The following is a 20875-nucleotide window of genomic DNA, read 5'->3' on the forward strand; positions in this document are numbered from 1 at the left end:
TGGAACATAACCCTTTCCCTCCTGTCCCTCGACATGGCATTTAAAAACTGTTCACTGCTCTTAAATAAAGCCCAAGGGCCTCCACAGGGCTTGCAATGTCCTTGTTAATTTGACTACTGCTCAGCCCTTCTCCTGGCCTTTTCAGAGCACATACACTGCTCTCCACCCTCAAGCATAAATGCACACACATCACACACACACACACACACACACACACACACACACACACACACACCTTGGCAGGCTGACTGCCTTTTGATTTTGCAAAACCGCAGAAGCTTCCTGCCTCAGGGCTATTGCACATGCCGTTGCTCCTTTTTGTCCATTTTGACTCTTTGCTCACTCTTCAGATCCCAGAATAAATGTTTCCGATGGAAACATCCCTCCTTTAGTGTGTTTTCTCCCTCTCCATCCACTTGGAGATCAGCATACGTAAATGTTTGCTGACTGAATGGATCTTCTTAGTGTTTAGCACAGGTTTAATCCATCGTGTAATCAGATGTTAGTCCAAACTCACCTAGGCTGTAACTTTCATGCAAGGCCAATGCAAGTCTGTCTTGGCCACAACCACATCTTCCACGACTAGCAATGTGCCTGAAACACAGGAAGCCTTCCCCGGTCTTCAACAAGTAAACAAACAGAGCAGTGGGTTAGGCCAAGGGGGGGGGGGGGAGACTGCTACCTGAGCAGGGAGGTCAGGTTGAGTGTGCAAGGGTACTGGAGAAGCACAGGTGAATGTGTGGCCTGCAGGTCAGTATGGCCGAGGCACAGGCTTGGAGCTATGAGCTATGAGCTGGGGCCTGGCAGGATAGGATTTAGCTGCCTAGGAAGAGTTTGGGTTTAGTGAGTGGGTAACGGTAAGTGAAGGCATTGGGTTTTAGAAAGCTTCCTTTGATGGTCTTGGAGTGATCAGGCTGAGAGACCAAAGACAGGGGACAAGATGAGGGAGTGAGCCGAAGTGATGGCCACACAGACTGGGGAGGGGCCATATGACATATGAATGGCATTGTGGGAGCAGCACAAGCAAGGCCTTGGAGAAGTCTTCTTGGAATCCCTTACCATCTCCCTCACAGAGCAAGGCTACATGAAGCAGGCTGAGTACTAGCTGTGCCTTACTGGGGTGGAGAGAGAGGGGCTGGCTCTTTCTCAGACTTGGCCTCCCCTGAAGTGGCCCCTGATAAGACTTGCTGAGGCCCCAAGAGCACCAGAGATCAGCTCTTTACGTGGACATCATCTCTCTTTCTGTGCTCCCCCTACCAAGTTTGGCCTACAGTTAGGACCAGGCGCCGCCCGCCCGCCCCCCCCCCCCCGCCCCCGTGTCCACCCCCTCCTCCCAATATCCCTGGCCTTGACCCAGAGTCCTTGCCTCCTGCAGACAGTCCTAAGGAGGCCCCTGTCCTGAGAAACACTGGGACCCTCTGCTGAGGAGACAGAGGACTGGCCAGGATGATCTTTGACTGGGATTCTAGTAAGGATGGTTGTAAGGGGACACCTCAGGCAGAGCTAGGCAAGCAAACCGCAGGCTCAAGCTTTCTGGGAGCCAGGAGAGGGAGAGTCTTTGCTGTGTAACCCTTTCAGCACCACACCCAGACAGGAGGCAAGAGCGGGTGTCCTTGCCGACAGCTCTCATCCAGCGTTTTGTGGGATGTGTGCTTAGGGCAGGGGGCGGTGCAGCCGCCTCTGAGTTCACCTCGCAGGCCTCCCAGAAAGGAGCCAGCTGGAGCGGCTTGCTCGCCTGGTCTGAGGTTTGCAGTTCATGTGTGTAGGAGGGGGGCGCCAAGCCACCTGGAGCACCCGAGCTCCCTCAAGTAGGGCTGCAGCCCATCTTGGCTGGGAGGGGCTCCTTCGGCCAGTCACAAAAATGGGGTGCGCAAAGGTATGACCTAGATGTGATCTCCAGTGAGGCTAAGACCAGCCCCTTGAGAATGAGACGCAAGACAAGTGTCAGGCAAAGCTATGTAGAACAACTTCAGAAGGCGAGAGTACTTTCTTCTCTCCGGGCCAGCCGGTGGGCTTCCTTTTGGTCCTTTCCTGGGCCCATCTCTGGCTGTCTCACCACCCCCACACTGTCCTTAGCCTGGCCCTCACTGGGGGAATCCCATTCCTTCTCCCCCCCACCCCCCAGCCCCCAACCTCAGCTTGAGCCCCCTCTCTGGTGAGGAGGTGTGAGGCTCTCTTCTTGGGCGCACGTCCTGGCTGCCTCGGTGGGCCCGCGGAGGGGGCTCAGGGCCTAGAACCGCAGCTCACGGCCCCCCGGGGCCTGGGCGGGTGGGAGGTGGGCGGAGGGCCGATGGCGCGGGAGGGGAAGAGTTAAGGCTCGCCGCTCCCCTCCCCCGGAGGGTGTGACCGCCTATAAGAAAGGCGCCGCGCTCCGGCACTGGGGCTGCAAGCGGCGGGGGCGCAGCGCGGCAGCGGAGAGCCCAGGGCTTCCCTCAGTCCAGGACCCGGGGCAGCATGTCGGAGCCCAAGAGGAGGGGCCGCGGCCGTGGCAAGAAGCACCGAGAGGGGAGGAAGCGGGAGCGGGAGCGGGAGCCTGATCCCGGGGAGAAAGGTAGGGCACCTCGGCGCGCCCAGAAACCCCGTTTCGCTGAGAGAAACCTGCCGCCCGCTCACCCGCCCCAGGCGCCGCGCGGGTGAGTCTGGGGCGCAGCGAGCCTCACCGGGGTGACAGCAGCCGGGGTGCGCGCGCTTTCGAGGGGGTCGGCGCAGCAGGGTGGGCGAGGGATGAGGGCGCCCAAACCCGGTGGTAGCAGCGCGCGCATCTCCCCGGGCGGCGGAGTCCGAGCTGACCCCCAGCAAGTGGGCAGCACGCGTCGGGGGACACTGACGGAGACCACGGTCTAGCACACTCCGGGCCTAGCCTGTGGCGTTCGGGGAACTGTCACTGCTTTCCCTTTGCTGGGATCCCCAGCCGGCTGTGCTTTCCAGCTGCCCCCACCCCTGTGCCACACCTCCACCCGTTCTGCTCCACCATTGGAGCTTGGGCAGCACGCCCGCCACCTCTGGAGATGGAGGGGATGCCCTGCCCCGGGAGCAAACCCCAGCCAGCTGCTTCTGTGACACATGTGCCCCCCAAGAGGGGAAATCAGACATGAAATGATTGTCCTACCTTGGTCTCCTTGGAGATTTCCGTGGGCTCCTGAATTTCTGCACCCCTACCTTAGAGCGAGCAGAGCCCCTGACCCTGAGCAGCCGCAAAGGTAAAGGGGGTATGCTGCTGACCTTGGACTTCCCAGCCCAGCGCCTATGACATGCACATTCTCCCTATGGAACCAGGCTCGCCTTGAGGCCCCCTTTGGGGAAGCCCTGACTTCTCATGGTATTTTCCTTTCTCAGGCAAGCCTTTCCTTGCCTACTTTGTACAAAGTCTACTTTGTACTAGCCAGCAGCCTGGACAATTTCAAATGCCCCATCTCCACGTACTCCACGCGACAGCTCGGAGGTATTGCAGTCTTATCCCCATTCTACAGAGGAAGAAGCTGAGGGTTTCTCAGGGTACAACAAAAATAGCTTCCAGCTAGCACTCGCGTCTGTTATGACTGAGAGATAACCAAATCTCTCTCCTACCCTGTTTCTGCATGATGGTAAAGGGCAAGACTCTAGTGTCCTTATTGGGGAAAGCCTAGGAGTTCACAGTATCTCCCGCCCACCAAAGAGAAGCAGTTAAGGACACCTAACTGCCAGGCTGCCTCTTTTTGCCATTTCTGTGGGGTAGGTGTCTTGGAGTCTTCCTGAGGACTATGATCAGCTGAGCAGGAGACGTAAGTCACCTCCTGCCAGGTGCCTGTCATGTGGGGCCAGCAACTGACCTGTGACCTGAGCGAGTAGGTTTTCTCTTGCAGGGGTCAAAAAGTCATGGATTTCACTCAGTGAGATTTCCCTAACATTCCCTGCTCCCCAACACACACACACACACACACACACACACACACACACACACACACACACACACACTAACTTGAGTATGATAGCCAAGACAAGGAAGGAACCTGGCAGTGTAACACTGCCTAGTCTTTAGCTGTTGAGAATCACTTGAGCCTGGAATAGGAGCATCCTGATGCCAAGGATAGAGTCCTCGGTGAGAGGAAGGGTGGACCACAGCCTTTGAAATTATCTGTCCCACCATGTACCCAATGTGAAAGTCCTTCTTAATGTCTTCCTGTAAACTTTCTTCCTGTCTCCCTCCCCCAACACTCCCTCTTGTTCCCCATTTTCCAGTGGCCATCTGGCTCTTCACGGTGCCTTTCTTAGGGATCTGGCTGAGAAGCAGATGCCAGACAGACCTAAGCACAGAACTAGAGGAACTGTGGGTACTTTGGAACAATCTAGAATGCAGAGGTCATGGGGTAAAGCCACACTCTAAAACAAGATTATCAAACAAAAGTACCATGGCAGTGAAAACCAACAGTCTTAAATCCCTGGTTTATAATTGAAAGAGTCTGACTCAAAACCCATAGGATGAGTGATTAAGATGACCATGGCTGAGCCCGGCCAGCTGTGCTGGTACACACCTTTAATCCCAGACCAGCCTGGTCTACAGAATGGGTTCCATGATGATCTGGGCTACACAATGAAACCCTGCCTTGGAGAAAGAAAGAAAGAAAGGAGGGAGGGAGGGAGGGAGGAAGGGAGGATGGATCACATGTCCTTCAGAGATGGAGACCTCTACATCTCTACAGGCTAACCTGCAGCTCCCAGGACTTTATCACCTTCTAAGAGACTGCCTCTTCTGGCAAGAGCCACAGGGCCACCAGAGGTGGGGGGGGGAGGGCTCAGCTGGGACCAGGCCACATCTAACTGAGAGACTAAAAGGTGAAGACAGGGAAAGTGAGCACGTGCTTCTCTAGAACCTTCTTAAAAATGAGGAGGGACTCTGTAAAGCAAGAGGGAGAAAGCAGGAGAGACACTGATGGGTTGGTGTCCCTAGGAGTGCCCGAGTTCCTCCTTAGCAAACAGGAGAGGGTGTCCTCCACCCAGGCAGTGTGAGGAAATGAGTGGTTCCCCTGCCTCAACACAGGAGAGTTGGGTGGGGCAGAGCTGCAGGTGTGAGCTCCGTTTCATGACTCACAGAGAGTTTGTGGGGCCAATTCCTGCTACCCCCCTCTGGGGCTCCCCCTAACAATCCATATTCCTTCCAAGGCATAGCCTTGCCAGTCCTGGCAGCTGTGGAGGGGTGGAGACTTAGGCTAAGACCACTTTGGTGGACTCCAGCTGGAAGCCAGGCACTTGGGAGCCAAGTGCTCTGTGCTCTGTGTGACATGAGTATTGTGTCCCCATCTCTGGACTCTTCTGGCAGGGGATCTGCCAGTAGGGGGATCTGACCTCAGAGACAATGACGACAACAAGCCAGCCCTGGTTTAGAGACAGACTTGCTGATCAGATTTGAAGCCATTAGCCTTTGCCATGTGACCTTAGGAAGGTAGTCAGGATTGGATGGAAATGTCCTTGCCTTGCGCTGAAGCTCTTATGTGAACTGGGTACCTTCATCTTCCCACAGAGGGCAATGGGAGTGCTCTGGTCTCCAGCAGGTGTGTGAAGGAGGACCAGCATGCTTAGCAAAGATCTCTGGTCATATATCATTTGAATTCCCTAGACACAAAGAAATCTTCGAAAAGTCTTCCCTTCCTATCGGTAAAGTAAACGTTTCAGGCTTCCGGAGCCAACTCCAGTCTATCAGATCCAAAGTGGTTGCGCTCACGTGTCTGAACGGCACTGAGGGGTTGGCACGCACACGCACACCCCATTTCGGCCCCTGGCTGACCCTGCAGAGCTTGGCACCGCGAGCGATCTTCCTGACACACTGGGGTGCAGCCTGCACTTCACACTCTGTTTTAGCTCCCTGGCACCTTGGGGTGCACGAGGGACAGCAAGAAGCAGGGAGAGACTTTGTACTTCCCAGCAGCTTTCATCCTGAGAGCTCAAAGCAGTTTACAGACCAGGACTCATAGTTCCTCGGCGCACGCAGGTCCCAGGCCCTCGGCAGAGATGAAAAGCGCTGGCCTTTCTAGATCAGGGCAGCGGTGGGGCTGGATGGGGCAGTGAGTCACCTGGGATGGGGTGGCCACCAAGTCTGAGACAGAAAGTAAAATTGGATTGCGGGCTTCAGTTTCAGGCTGTAAGTGGAGTGGGGGACCTGGGCTCTTGAGCTAGGACAGGTTCCGGGAGCCATTGGAGCAAAAGTTCGATGGCACTCGGGCATGGGCAGATCTATCCGTGTTGCTGTCTTCTGCTCCGGTTGCCAGAGACTGCCAGGCCCTAGGGCAGTGGCTGAGCAAGGAGTATGTAGAGGAAAGGTGCTGGCCGGGTGCTCACGGGCCTGCCTCTGACCTCAGAGTTGTCTTCCAGCAGCCCTCCTCTGCTGCTTGGCCTAGAGCTCCAGCCATGTGGTCACCACACAAACCGGAAGCGCTCCCATTCCATTTGCTTTTCTGTATTCCGCTCTGTGAAGATCAGCTGAGCTTCTGTTGTGTGAATAAACCTCAGACGCTGTCCTCAGAGAAAGATCCCTTCACAGATCCCTGAGGTCAGAACTGGGTATAGAGCCGTAAACGTGCTAAGTGCAGTGAGGACAGGAAAGATATTGGGACAGAGTAAGAAGGACCCTGCGGCATCTGAGCACAGCCTAGATGGGGCCTAGGGATTTGCCAGGGAAAGAAGGGATCCCGCCAATGCCTGACCAAGCCTTTCCTACCAGAGCTGAGTCCACCAAGCCATGCGAATTACTTTATCAGGCCCACTTCGCAGGCAAGGAAACTGAGACAGGGACACTCATGACTTAGCTTGACTCGCCATGAGCTAGTAGAAAGATGGGCTCTTGGTAGGTAGCCTGGACCTGTCCTGCCTTCCCCACTCACATCTACTTAACCCCAGGCCCTTCCGCATTCTGTACCCCTCAAGACAAACCAGTGAGAGCCAGAGGAGCCCAGCTGGCCACCTGTTGGAGCAAGCCTTCCCATCAGATCAGCTAAACAGGTATTTGCTTCCTGAGTTCTACAGAGATGAGACACAAAGGGGATTCAGAGATGAGCAGTGAGTCCCTGCCCTCACCAGGATCTTGGAGCACGGCTGTGACAGTCAGGGATAAACAGAAACTGTGGACACTGACACAGAAGGCAGCCGGAGGCCCTGAGCCTGCACCAACAGGCAGTAAGGAGTTCCTGGGAAGGTGGAAGTCATTGTGGTTGAATGGCCTGGCCGGAAACCAAGCTAAGGATCCGGAGTCCAGCCAGATCTAGTGCCACAGTGGGTAGTTTTCTGCTTCTAGGAAGTTCCTTGTGCAGAAGATGTTTAAATGAAAAGCTGATTCAGAGTGTGAAGTGGGTGCGAGCTTGACAGGTGGGCACTCTCTTGGGCTAGGGAGATGGCTCAGTCAGTAAAGTGCTTGCCATGCAAGCCAGAAGGCTACTTTGGATCCATAACACCCACATTAAAAGCCATGTGTGGTGGCACACACTTGTAATCCTAGCATTGGGAAGATCGTGACCAGGAGGGTCCCTGGAGCTTGCGGATGGTTGGTCTTGCCAAGTTGTTGAACTCCAGGTTCAGTGAGAGATCCTGCCTCAGAAAACAAACAAACAAAACAAAACAAAAAACCAAGGAGAGCAATTGAGGACCTCCGGCCTCCACACTCACATGTACGCATATGTGTGCGCACATGAACATGTGCACGCACGTATGATACATACATATGCAAATAAATGGAAACCTCGGAGTCTCACCCTGAGATTTATTGAATCAGAAAGCGTGGGAGAAGGGCTGGCAGTGTGTGTGTTAGCCAGTTCCATAGTGGATTAGGAGTTGTGCTCCAGTTTGAGAGTCACAGTTTCACCCTAATGTCCCACTCTAGAAAGCAGACCCCCTCCTGGGACCTGCTAGCTACATAGGCATTTCCCTAGCTCCATTCCATGCTCAAGATGTCACATGCTGACTCAGTGTCATCCTCTGAGACTAATGGACCCCAAAGGACTAGAGAAACACAAACGGCCTTGTTCTACTCGCAGAGTCTAACCTGAGAAAAGGTGCCAAAAAAAAAAAAAAGGGAGAGATTCTACGTTTCACCCAAAGTGCCTCAGGAGGCCTTGAGGAGGAGGAGGACATGGGTTAAAGTGGACTCGGAGGACCAAGAAGGGATCTGAGCTTTCAGATCAGATCAGCTGCTTGGACAAAGTGTATGGGCTGGCAGCCCAAGGGGCTTCGAAAGTACACAGTGCCAAGTTGTGCTGGAAGTGTAGCATACAGTAGGCAGAGACCACAGTGTGTGGTATAGTCATCTTCTGGCTGTGGGGCCAGGGGTTTAGCCCTCTCTGAGCCAGTGGGGAGTGAAGGGTCGGCAGCAAGGACATCCCAGGTGGAGTTGCCCTTCAGCTACTCACCTCACACACACACTGTCAGGTGATCTTTCAATTGTCCAGATGGGGAAACTGAGGCCCGGAGAGGGAAGTGCACATATCAACAAAGTAAGACTTGACAGCCGAGGGCAAGCCCCTGGAGGCACCTCCCTCTCAGCTCCTGCAGCCTTACCACCAGTACAGTTGAACGGAATTTCTTGGTTCCTTCAGGGTACCAGGGTCTACCACCACCCATTCCTATGAGCCTGCTGTTTCCTCAGCCTAGCATACTTACTGTCTCTCTTTTTCTCTCAGCCAACTCTTGCTCATCCCTCAGGGGCTAGTATAGACTTTGTGCCCCACCCCCCACCCCTCCCAGGGAACACTCTTCCTGGCCCCCAAAATGAGGCAAGGAGAGGTGAGCACACCCACTGTGTTCCATGGGCACCCATCACTACTTTGGCAGACCCCTTAAGGCCTCCTGAGCATTGCTCTGCTCTGCTTCAAAGCCACATGAGCTTCCTACCAAAGCTAGGTTGGAGGCCGTGGTACACCCGAAAGCGCAGTCTTTCACTGAGGCCCCTGATTTCGTCATCTACTCTGCAGTTGTGAGGCATAGATAGGCCTGTTTGGGCTGAGAGATGAGCTGGAGAGGAGTTCTGGGTGGGAAACAGCTCTGGGATTAAGCATGGGGGAGCCCCACCCTGCCCAGAATGCTTGTCGCTGTCTCTATCTAGGCTTCTTGAGGAGCCCATCAGTCAGAGCCCAGCCTTACATCACAGATTCATTTGATCAGCCCATGTGCAGTGTGAGCACTGCCTCTGGCCACATACCTAGAATATCATGTAACCCCAATACATCCCCTCTCCCAGGCCCCCCAAGTCTAGAAGATAAGAATCCAGTATGCTCCATGCTAAGGCGCCCCAAGAAAGGCAGAGAAAAGACCCAGGGTGTCTGACTGGAACGGAGGCTCTGCGGCCAGCCGAGTGGATTAGTGGAGGCGCTGGCATCTGAGATTTTTGAAGCATCAAGAAGAGCTGCCAGGGACTAAGATATCTCTGCTCTAGGTCCTGCCTCAAGTCCCTGACATGTATCACCTCCACTCCTAGAGATGGGTGGGATGGTCCCTGTCTCTCAGACAAGGAAATGAAGGCTCAGAGAGGTTAAGTAACAGGCGGTTACACAAGACCCTGGCCACAGCCAGTGCACACCGGAGGGCTCTTTGGACCCAGCCCACCTAAGTATGGTGGCTCCTTCCATTCTGTTTCCCGTGTGGAGAACGGTGTTTGGAAGTAGGACAGACTGTGCATGTTAGTGATTTGGTTTCCCTGGGATGTGTGCTTCCCGAAAGGAAGTGTTAAGGGAAAGTAGAAAAGGGGCATTTGGGGAGAAACATGGGCTAACCAAAAAGCACCCCCTGAGGGGCTCTGCTGCCAGCAGAGGAGGACTAAAGCCTTATCTCTGAAGCTTCTGAGGAAGTCAGCAAGGAGGGTAAAGGCAAATGTGCCAGGTGTACCCTGCTGGCGCAGTGACCTGGGGTAGGGGGACAACGTGGGCTACTCCAGGGCCCTGCAGACAGTGGAGGGTAACAAAAGCAAAAGGGTTGGTGCAAGTGAAATGAACTCCAACTCCGGGGAATGTCAAGAGAGACACAAGTTGTCACAGGTGCCAAGGTTATCAAAAGGGCATCCAGTGGGGAGGAACTGGAGAGGTCGGCTCTCCACATGTCACGCCTAAGCTGGTGACTGTAGTGGTTTGCTTTCAGCTCCCTTGCCCACACTACCCTGGACCATATCACCGTTTCCCAGGCTTGCCCTACCCCCTGCACCTAACAAAAACCTATATGTGCCTTTGGAGGCATGGAGACTGGTGAGTACGTGGATGCTGCCTCCCGGTTCGGAGCCTGCTGAGACCTTCCCCCTGAAGCCCAGCATCGTTCCCCGCGTTTCTGTGTTTTATTTAATCTTACAAATCCACATGAACCTGTTATCATGCCTCAGCACATGGCTGTTTCAACACAGAGGTTCTGTTTTGCTTAGTAATAAGCCAGACAGACTTTCCAGAAAGAGGCCCTGGGATTGAGAACTCAGCATGTCTGCATGGTCTGGTGACCCCTTCCTCTTGAATTCCCCAAAACCCAGACAACTCTCCCTACTCAGACTAAGGAGGCAGAGGAGAGGTACAGGGCCACCCCAAGAAGGACAAAGGCCTTAGGGTCCTTTCCTCTGCCCTCTGAGTTCCCCAAAGCCGTAGCTGCCTTGGCCCTTCAGAAGCAGGCAGCCTCCGTACTGACTTCCCCTGGACCAGAGCCTATAAGGCTTTGTCTCAAGCTCAACCTTCCCCAGTGGGCAGATTAAGCAGGGTTTGGGCAGATGGTAATGGCCTTCCAAGGCCATCGTATCTGCTCTGTCCCCTACCTCAGCTCCCAGCCACTAAAGAGGTGGGAAGGGCAGAAGCTTCTATACCTCCACACAGCACTCCTCCTTCCATTCCCCTGGGAAAAGAAGAAAGAGCACGGTCCACAGATGAGTTGACTGAAGCTCCCAGAGACTGGACAGCCTACCCATAGGCCTTCAGTACTAAACTGGGAGGGTGGGACCTTGGCATCTGTGGCAATCTTGTAGTCTCTTTCTCCTCAAATGCTGAAGCTGAAATGCCCTTAATTCCACTCTCCCAGCTCTGGTTGTCATGTCTCATCTGTGTGACACTAGGTACCTGAGCCCTGGACAGCACCCGAGAGTCTACGGTGTCTCTGCAGATGCTCTGGGGACTTGTACTGTGCCGCCACCACCCCCCCCACACACACATACAGCAGCTCCCCTCAAACTCCCATCTCTGCCCCTCACAGAGCTGTGGCTCCACCTGAGCTAAGAAGCTCTGCAATGGAAACAGCGTGGCTGCCAGGACTGGCTGCCTCTGCCCCTGGCCTTGGTAATGCCCTGGAGAAGCCACTGGTTCTCTTGGGATGTTGGGTCCTGGGCACTGGAACTAGGGATGATTGCATCACTCCACCATCCAGGTGTCTGTGGTTGGCACTTCTGGCTAGGCAGGGACCACTCTAAGACAGGAGGACCATCTCAGCTGGCCTTGGTGCCATTGTGTTGCCCACAGCCTGTCCTCATGGTCAGCTCTGCTTCCTGTCCTCAGCAGCATCCCTAGCAACCCTGGCCTTCTGCTCCGCCTTACAGCTGGGGGGTTCTAGGCACAGCAGGCTTTCGCTGGTGTAGGGAGAAAGTGGCTCTCCTGGATACTTTTACTCTTTCCAGCCCCCATGGAAACCCTAAGGAAGAGGCTGTGCCCCAAGGATTGGGTGTCGGGTGATTTGTTTTGTCCTGCACTGTCCCTCCGACTGATAGGTGCTACCACAACTGGTAGGCGTTGGGTATCAATAAGCTGTTGGATAGGAATAAGGCGGTGTAAACCCAGGTACCAGGCTGAGTCTGCTTGCCTAGGGACACATGGCCCATAAAAAGCCAAAACTCCAAGCAGGCATCCAATCTTTCTGTGAGGCCAACCTGTGGGCATCAAAATGACCCTTCAGCAAGCTATGAGGCGGACACTCAAGTGTCCATTTCACAGAGCAGGTTCCTGTGCGCCCACTCAAACCAGCTATGTTTTGAGTTTAAGGTTGTTTTGGTTTTTTTTTTCCTTTTCTTTTTTTCTTTTCTCATTTGAACTTGGAGTCTGTAATTAACCTCGAATGGGTTGCAAGTCACTTTGTAGGTGGGAGACGGGTGGGGAGGGGGCCAGCCCACAGCCCAGCCAGCAGCAGAGCAGAAGGAGGCTTTGATGCCAGGCAGGCTGGCCGCATTGTCTCCAGGTGTTAGCTGCAAAGGGGAGTGCTGAGTCTTAGTCAGAAGAGGAGTGCCATTAACCCTTTTAAGAGTCCAATGTCCCTGCCCTCGGTTCTGGAAGCGGAGAGGTGGGGCCAGGTCTTCCCAACCGGGTTGCCTGGCCAGGGGCCTGTCTGTCTCACTCTCAGATCTCGGCACACTCCACACCCACCGCCCACTGCTGAGAGGAATGAGGTCAAGCGGCTGGCGGCGGCAGCACCTTCTGGCCTCCAGGCTGGGATGTGGGGAAGGCTGCACGGGTTGTTGTTCTCGGTTGCTATCTTTAATAAGGTTCTCTCTGGGGATGGCCTGTCGCAGAGATACAAGCCAGATGCTCTGGTTGGCTCTAGGGGTCAGGAAGCAGAAGCCACCAGATACCCTACCCCCCGCCCCCTCCCCATGACCCAACCTAGGACACATGAGATGCACCCTAAGGGTTTTTGGAACATGTCAGCCAGGGAAATCTTTTGGTGCAGGCCTTAAGAGACCTTCCTCTTAGCCTTACAAAGCTTCCAAAGGCCATCTCTCCACATCCTCCTGTCCCCAGTAGGGCACTCTGACCCTGCTGGTGGGAGGGGCCTCTGAGCTCCCCCAACCCAAGGAATATGTGGGATTTCAGCCCAGGGGAAAGTTGATCTAAGAGGAAACAGAGGGGCGTACTACGCACTTACCAACGGCCTTCCTAGGCCATCTGCTCCTCACTGTTGTCACTAGTGTCACTGGTGGGGCTAGCGGGTGGGGGTTGAGCATTACCTGCCCCTTCTTGTACAAAAGCACAGTTTCCTTTTGCTTTTATCCAGTGTCTATCTGTCCTGACTCCTGGGCACTGGGCTTTTGCAAGCCTCCTCTCTTTGAGGGGAAAATACACCCCCATCCCTGGGGTGCTGTTCCTCCTCCACTTGGCTACAAAGCTGACCTGGTAAAGTCTCCCCCGCTGTGGTTAGTATCAGAAGAATACTGGAGACAACCTGACAGATTCATCTCAACAATGGAATATTAGGCAGCCATTAAAATGAGTTATGGCTCTATTGCTTTGACTTAGGGGAAAAAATGTTTTCCAATGTGTTGGCTGAAAAGGGATCTAAGGCATTTTAGAGGAAAATGTTTTGGAGGCGATATTTGAAAATACAAACAGGGTTTTCTCTCTGAAGATAATTGAGTTTATTTTAATGCGTTTTTCTTTCTCCTTATTTGTATTGTGTAATTTTTCTACAGCAAAATGCATTTCTTATGTAACAAAAGAGTGACAGAGGGTTCAAGCTAAACTCAGGGGATTGGTCATTGCACATAGAGAGCTAAGTCATATCTGTGTGAGGCAAAGCCAGAGACCTGGCACATGGCAGATGCTCAGTAAATACCAGGACCAGGATGGAGGGTGAGTGCCAGCCTTGGCTCTTGTTGCAACAGTACCCCCTCCATCCCAGGGGCTTATTCAGCTCTGGTCTCAAAACACTCTTGGGACCCATATGATGGTCTTGTGCTCTCCAGTAGCATGGTGTTCTAGGCCCTGGGCATAAAGTAGAGCTCAGAGAGGATGGGTGCTGTGGCTGGGGGCCAGAGCTTGCGCAGTCATGTCTGAAACCCTTCGAGGGCCATCTCTTGCCTGAGGTCTGCTGTGTGAACAACCTCTGAGCCTTTTCCTGAGTAACCCTGGAAGACCAGCCCTGGGTCTGGTGTCCGGAAGACACAAAGGGAGAAGCAATCTCCACTCAGATTAAGAAGGAGCTTAAAATGCACACACTGCCATTTCCAGTTCCTGAGTCTCTAATGCTTTCCTCTGATACCTTCAGAACAAATCCAGGGCTAACTTGGGGAGGTCCCCAGCCCTTGCCACAGGCTGCTTCCAAAGGCTCCAGGCCCAGGAGTGGGGTTGCAGAGGTCTCCCCAGGCACTGCTCCAAGGGCCATCTGGTGTGTGTTCTTCTTTCCTACAATCTGAGCTGCAGTGATAAATCCACCAAGGAAGGAACTTTCCAGATGCAGAAAATTGAGCCTAGTGAGGGTTCCTGGACTCACCTTTCAGGAGATTCTCCTGGGGAACTTCCAAAAGCTGGAAAAGAAAATTCTCCGTAAAGAGCATGGCATGATCCGAGCATGCGGTTATTCTTATGATGTTGCCCTTTAGACCAGGGCTGCCTGATGCAGGCATGATCCAGCCCAAATATGCCATCTAAAATTGTCTATATGACACATAAGAGGTTAAGAAAAAGAAAGAAAGAAAGAAAGAAAGAAAGAAAGAAAGAAAGAAAGAAAAAGAAAACACAAGCCCATTCCAGACACCCTATCCTGTCTCTCTAACCCTGTCACCTGGGCCTGCCTATCCAACCCCTGCTCTCAACAGCTTCATAGGCTGTTAAGGCTTGTGAACTCACAAGCTCGCTGTCACTGCCTCATCCCGCCTGGTGGTTGCTTGCTGACTGAAGTTGGGGCTCCCCAAGTTCGGGACTATGTAATTCACTCACCAGCAAATGAAAGTACTTAGCATGTATCGGCTTGAATCGATCACTGGCAATGAATTGAGTGAGTGACTGAGGAATGAGTGAGCGAGAGTGTGAGCGAGTGAGTGAGTGAGTGAGGAGTGAGTGAGCGAGCGAGTGAGCGAGTGAGGAGTGAGTGAGTGAGTGAGTGAGTGAGGAGTGAGTGAGCGAGCGAGTGAGCGAGTGAGGAGTGAGCGAGTGAGTGAGCGAGTGAGTGAGCGAGTGAGTGAGTGAGCGAGTGAGTGAGTGAGTGAGTGAGCGAGTGAGCGAGTGAGGAGTGAGTGAGTGAGTGAGCGAGTGAGTGAGTGAGTGAGTGAGTGAGTGAGCGAGCGAGTGAGTGAGTGAGTGAGGAGTGAGCGAGTGAGTGAGGAGTGAGTGAGCGAGCGAGCGAGCGAGTGAATGAGTGAGTGAGGAGTGAGTGAGCGAGTGAGTGAGCGAGTGAGTGAGGAGTGAGTGAGTGAGTGAGTGAGTGAGCGAGTGAGTGAGTGAGGAGTGAGCGAGTGAGTGAGGAGTGAGTGAGCGAGCGAGCGAGCGAGTGAATGAGTGAGTGAGGAGTGAGTGAGCGAGCAAGCGAGCGAGTGAGTGAGGAGTGAGTGAGGAGTGAGTGAAGTAGGCGGGTTGTTCAGACGTGCATGAACTATCAAGAAGTGGCCAATGAGACATGTGAGTTCCCACTGGATGGAGAGGGATTCTTGGGATCCGAAATAATGGCCTGTGTTTTAACAAAGATGTAGAATGGCTTTGAAACTCAGTTCCTTGGCCCCTCTGGCCCTGCCTGCTGACTGCCTCTGTCTGGTGCACCCCAAGCTAATCACCCTCACATGAAGCAGTGGCCCCTGGCTCACTGTAAAGTCAGGAAGCAAGGTACCAGAGTCAAGCATAGCTTCCTCCCGCCAGGTCACTCCCACTCCTCAGTGGTGGCTGGAGTCTGGCTGGGAGTAAAATGGCCCACGGTGCTAGGGGATAAGACTTCCTTGGTATCAGAACCACAGGGAAGTTGACAACATTCCAGTCGGGAAAGTGGGTGCTTTAGAACTCACAAAGAACTTTCTATGTCCCAGTCACAAAAGAAGTCAGCGCTAGACCAAGGTTAGATGACAGCTATCAGGCAGCCTTAGAGTGAAGACAGCTGTGCAGATACGTGCTGGGTGTTGCCAGGCACTAGGGTGTACATTGACCACACCCTCTAGCATCTATGAAAGATATAGGGGAGCCGGGGATCCCACCCACCTGCACAGCTTTTCCTGGCCCTGTTTCTCACTATCCAGGTGGTACTCAGACCCCTGCCCAGATGGATCCCATCAACTTCCAGAGCTCAGGACTATGAAGTGTGACAAGGACTCTGGAGCAGATGAAAGAGTGTGGGGCAGTGGGGGGGGGGAGGGGGCGTGAGAGTGCTGGGCAAGAAGTTCCAGAAAGTTCCACAGTACACTGATGCACAAACTCTCTTGGTACAAAAGAGGAAGAAAGGGAGGGAAGGAAGATGGGAGGTGGCCTGCCATCTATGTATTTTAAAATGTAAGAAACAGATAACTGGGGGGAAACGTTGTAATGAAAGGTTCATAGTCTTTTTTTTTTTTCCACTCTTGCAAATCCATAAGATGAGCACTAGGCGGAAAAACAGACTGCAGACATGAACGAACAGTTCCAAAGGAAGAAACACAATGGGCTGATACACTTACAAGAACTGTTCAACCTCAGCAGTCATCGAATAAATGCAAATTACAACAACAAAGAGACGTTATCTTTTGCCTAGCTAATTGGTAGAGATTAAAGATGAGATAATGCCACAGGATGGTGAAGGTGTGGGAAAAAAAACAGGCCCTGTCATTCAGAGGAGGAGTGTGGACTGGCGTAGCCTTTTGTCGGGGGAAGGGGGCAATTTGTCCGAACAAAATGGCTTTCCCAGGAACGATTGCTGAGGAAGCCTGCATAGCTTTTGACACAGCAACCCCACTTTTAGGAAGATCGCCTTAGGAAATACTTGTGGATAGTAATAATAACCTTTATTAAATGTCCTCCGAGTGCCAGGCTTTTACATGCATTATCTCACACTGTCCTCACACGCGTCTCACAAGGCAGGAACCAGTCTTATCTCCTGTAGTTTACAGATGAGAAAAACGGAAGCAGACAAAACTTAGGTCAATGACCTCAGGACACAAAGCTAACAAGTAGCCAAACCTAGATTAGAACTCAGGTGGCATGTGTCCCCTGGATGTGTGTGCAGGAATGAACCCACATGGATGGCCCTCGGGCTTGATTTGTAATGGGAGCGTGGGGAGGACATGCTAAGTGCCTCCCAACAGCCGTAAGTTACATAAATTATGATAGGCCCACACAGGAATATTATGCAAGTGAGAAAAGTGATTCTGTGGAAAAATATGTATGTGAATGCCAGGGAATTTTTTTAATGCATAAAAGATCCCTAAGAGGACATCAAAGAAACTGATAAAAATTAGTTTCCCCCTGACTATTCTGAGAAGCTAGAGGGAGGCTTATTTTATACAATATATACTCTTTTTACATTTGAATCTTGTGACTATATTAGGTATTTTAAAATATGTATTTGTGCACATATATACATGTAAGTTATGATATAGAAGGACTGAGGATTCCAAGGAGCATGTTTGATCCCGTACTCAGTCAGACCAGGGTGAGTGGGGGCCCTTCCTGGCCTGCATCCATCCATGTGGTCCCCAAGACAGCTTTATCACAGAACCCTTTTCTTGAGCAATAGTCTGTCTTCATCTCTCAAGACATTTGCAAGTCAGGTTTTGGAAATGCTGTTGTTGATACTGCACACGAAGGCAAAGGGGTTGCACTGTTTCTTTAAATGAAAAGGATCATGTTACTGGCACTGGTCCTGTTTTGTTTAAAAACAGTGTATAAGCGTGTGTGTGTGTGTGTGTGTGTGTGTGTGTCTATGTATGTTTGTGTGGGTGAGTGACTGTGTGTGTGTGTTTATATGTGGGGGGGAGTATGAGTGTGTGTTTTTTTGTGGAGGTGGGAAATTGTGTGTGTGTGTGTGTGTGTGTGCGCGCGCGCGCGTTTATATGCCTGTAGGGGAGCATATATGTGTGAATGTGTCTGTGTGTGTGAAGGTATATGAGTGTGTTTGAGTGGGTGGGAGAATATGTATAAGTGTGTGTTTGTGTGTATGGGGGAGAGTGTGTGTGCAAATGTTTGTGTGTGTCTGAATGTGTGTTTGTGTGTGTATATAAATATGTATGAACGTATGTGTCTCTGTGTGGATGTATGTGTGTGAATGCGTGTTTATGTGAGTGGGTGGGAAAGGGTGTGTATCAGTGTGTGGGGGGACAGTGTATGTGAGAATGTTTGTGTGTCTGTCTGTATGTAAATGTGCATATACGTATATACATATATGTGTGAATGTGTGTGTGTGTGTGTGTGATTTCCAAGTACTGAAATAGTGAATGGTTTTCTTTGCTTCTGTTTACTCATTGTGTTTTGTCGTCTTCTAAACTGAACAAAATGGCTTCCACAGGTGTCTGCTTGCACCTAGCTCAACAAAGCATCTTCAAAGAAAGCTTTCTCGCACTTTCCTTCTGGTCTCTGCGCCTCACTCTCACCCCCTCCTCCTGGTGAACAGGTTTGGGGGTGCATTAGGAAAGAAACTCCACAGAGCAAACCCTTTGTCCTGCTTTCTTCCACTGTCAGGGCTCTGAGCTACACTGAAAGAAAGGACTGGCGCTGGGGACGCAGATAGAGCCAGCAGGTCCCCAGATGGGTTTGACCCTTGCAGACCCCTCCCTTCTACTAATGGAAGGACTCAAACCCAGGCTCTGCTTTCTCTCGTCGAGAGACAAGGCTCCAAAAGCAGACACTTGCCTGCCACCTGCCCTGCACGCTGCAAATCCAAACACCCAGGCTTTGGCCTCAGCTCGGTGGCTCCCTGGCTGTGTGGTCCAGTCAAGTGTCTGAGTCCCTGAGTCAGCTCCACCCACAGTGAAATGCAGGGACCAGATGAGAGTGTGCATGGAAAGCAACCTATTATGTGACCCAGCAGGGAGCCGAGTGTGTGTGTGTGTGTGTGTGTGTGTGTGTGTGTGTGTGTGTGTGTGTGTCTTAAGGTGGCAGGGAGTAGCACAAAGAGGTGGCATATGGGAGTCTAGGGTATATGTAGGAACAGCCTGGGGTTTCAGAAATAAGGGAGAAAGCTTGACGCTTAGTGTCCAGGCCTGGGCCTGAGCCCCAGTATAGCTGCCCTGCATCATCCTTTGACAGACCACTGCTCCGACTCACACCCCTTCGGCCCAGTGCTTCCTCAGCCTGCCTCAGCCTCCTCGTTTTCCTCCTCATCCTTCAGCTCTTAGCTGCCTGAGCTCTGTCCCCAGGGTTAGGACTAGGACTGCTCTTCTGGGCTCTGCCACCCCTAACCTCCCCACCCCACCTCACCCCCCCCCACCCATGTGCCATGCTGCGATGACTGTGCCAGGTTACAGTGCCCCTGCCACGCTAACCTTTCTGAAAGCGGTAGCTGAGTGCACCATCTTCTCTTCCTGTGTCTTCTGGGCCCAGCACAGGCCTGGCAGGGGACGGGAGGTGAAGGGAGGGGAGACAGGCGTTAGATCATGAGCACTGAGGTCATGATCTGGATTTGACCCTCAGGGAAGTGACTTCATTCTTCTAAGCCTCAGTTTCCCTGTCTATAAATGGGTTTAAGCACTGCAGTGAAGTCATGGAGTTGTTGTGAAGGTTTTACAAGCAAATGTGAAGCTCTTGGGACCATCCCAAGGCCGGAGGAGTGGCCAGCGTACCAGGGCCTTGTTCCCACTGCAGACTCTATTGTGGGATGAGTCGGACTAAAGAAAAAAATGCCAAGGTTGGGGATTTAGCTCAGTGGTAGAATGCTTGCCTAGCAATCACAAGGCCCTGGGTTGGGTCCTCAGCTCAGGGGGGGGAAAAGGAAGGGAGGAAGGAAGGAAGAAGGAAAGAAAGACAGACCAGTCTTTATAGTCTCCCCAGTTCCAGCCTCAAGATGGAGGCTCTTACTGCTGGTGCCTGGCACTGTTCACATAGACCCCCTCGCTCACCTACCTGCCTTGTACCCTGCAGCCACCCGGCCCAGGCTGAAGAAGATGAAGAGCCAGACGGGAGAAGTGGGTGAGAAGCAGTCACTGAAGTGTGAGGCAGCGGCGGGGAACCCCCAGCCCTCCTACCGCTGGTTCAAGGACGGCAAGGAGCTCAACCGGAGTCGTGATATCCGCATCAAGTACGGCAACGGCAGGTGAGCAGTACCACCTGCCCTCCATCCCACCAGCCACCAGTCCCAGAAGGGAGGGCCAGAGCCTTGTCCCCAAACCTAGGACAAACGGGTCCTCCTCTATGTATCCCTTCCTTGGCCACACCCAAAATGCTCCCCTGACTGCCGAGTCCCTTGGGTCAGGCCTGCCCTGGTATTGCAGACCATGGGCAAGAATTAAGCAACCACCAGGGCTGGGGATAAACCTCAATTGATAAAGTGCTTGCTTAGCATGCACAAAGCTTTGAGTTCAAACCCATCCCCACATAAAACCAGGTGTGGCAGCACACTCCTTTGATCTCCGAACTTGGGGGCGGGGTGGAGTCAGGATCAGAAGTTCAAGGTTATCCTCGGCTAGCTTAGCAAGTTGAGGCCAGTTTGGGCTAGATGAGACCCTTGCGAAGAAGAAGAAGAAGAAGAGGAGGAGGAGGAGGAGGAGGAGGAGGAGGAGAAGCAATTTATGTGTCTGAAGGTTGGAGGCTATCTGGCTCTGAGCTGTCTTTAGCAGAACAGGTCCTGCTTGTTAAAAGAGCCAGCATCAGTGTCGCATCAGAGAGATCTCATATCTGTCAGTTTGAGGTAAAAGACCCTGCCTGTCTCCAGAAAGTCCTTGGGAAGTGAGGCAGGGCTGGCCTCCTGACTTGGCAAGCTGCCATTTGTCTGTGAGTATAGTGAGTGGGTAGAGACCATTGACTGACACTGGGGTCTGCACTGACACTTATCCTGAAGAGGGTCTTTAGTCCTGAATGAATATCTCTGGACCATGACGTGCACACTCCCTGAGGCTTCAGGCTGGGGAAGATACCCATCTGTCCAGGCAAGGGGCAAGAGGTGCCAGCAGAGCCAGGAGTTGAAGGCAGCTCCTCCCTGTCTCATTAAACACACTTCTGCCCAACCTTTCTGTGGGCTCTGGGGTCTAGGTAGACATTCCACTCTCAGGAGGCCCCCAGCCTTTTCCGCCCTCACCCTCAGAGTC

At 52.7% G+C, this 20875-nt stretch overlaps 1 protein-coding gene across 6 annotated transcripts in view; it reads left to right on the plus strand.

Annotated features, from left to right (window-relative positions):
* Positions 1 to 20875, plus strand: part of NRG2 (neuregulin 2) — a 182899-nt gene that overhangs the window by 126030 nt on the left and 35994 nt on the right. For 4 of the 6 annotated variants that reach the window (XM_084780386.1, XM_084780391.1, XM_084780387.1 and 1 more), the window contains one exon: positions 19713 to 19884. In XM_084780386.1, the coding sequence (XP_084636512.1) occupies positions 19713 to 19884 (172 nt within the window). Of the gene's footprint in view, positions 1 to 2366; positions 2552 to 19712; positions 19885 to 20875 lie in introns of those variants that run through there. The other 2 variants (XM_084780389.1, XM_084780390.1) reach the window with 2 other exon arrangements.

Source organism: Acomys minous (assembly GCF_964271855.1).
Source record: "Acomys minous genome assembly, chromosome: 4".
Classification (NCBI taxonomy): domain Eukaryota; kingdom Metazoa; phylum Chordata; class Mammalia; order Rodentia; family Muridae; genus Acomys; species Acomys minous.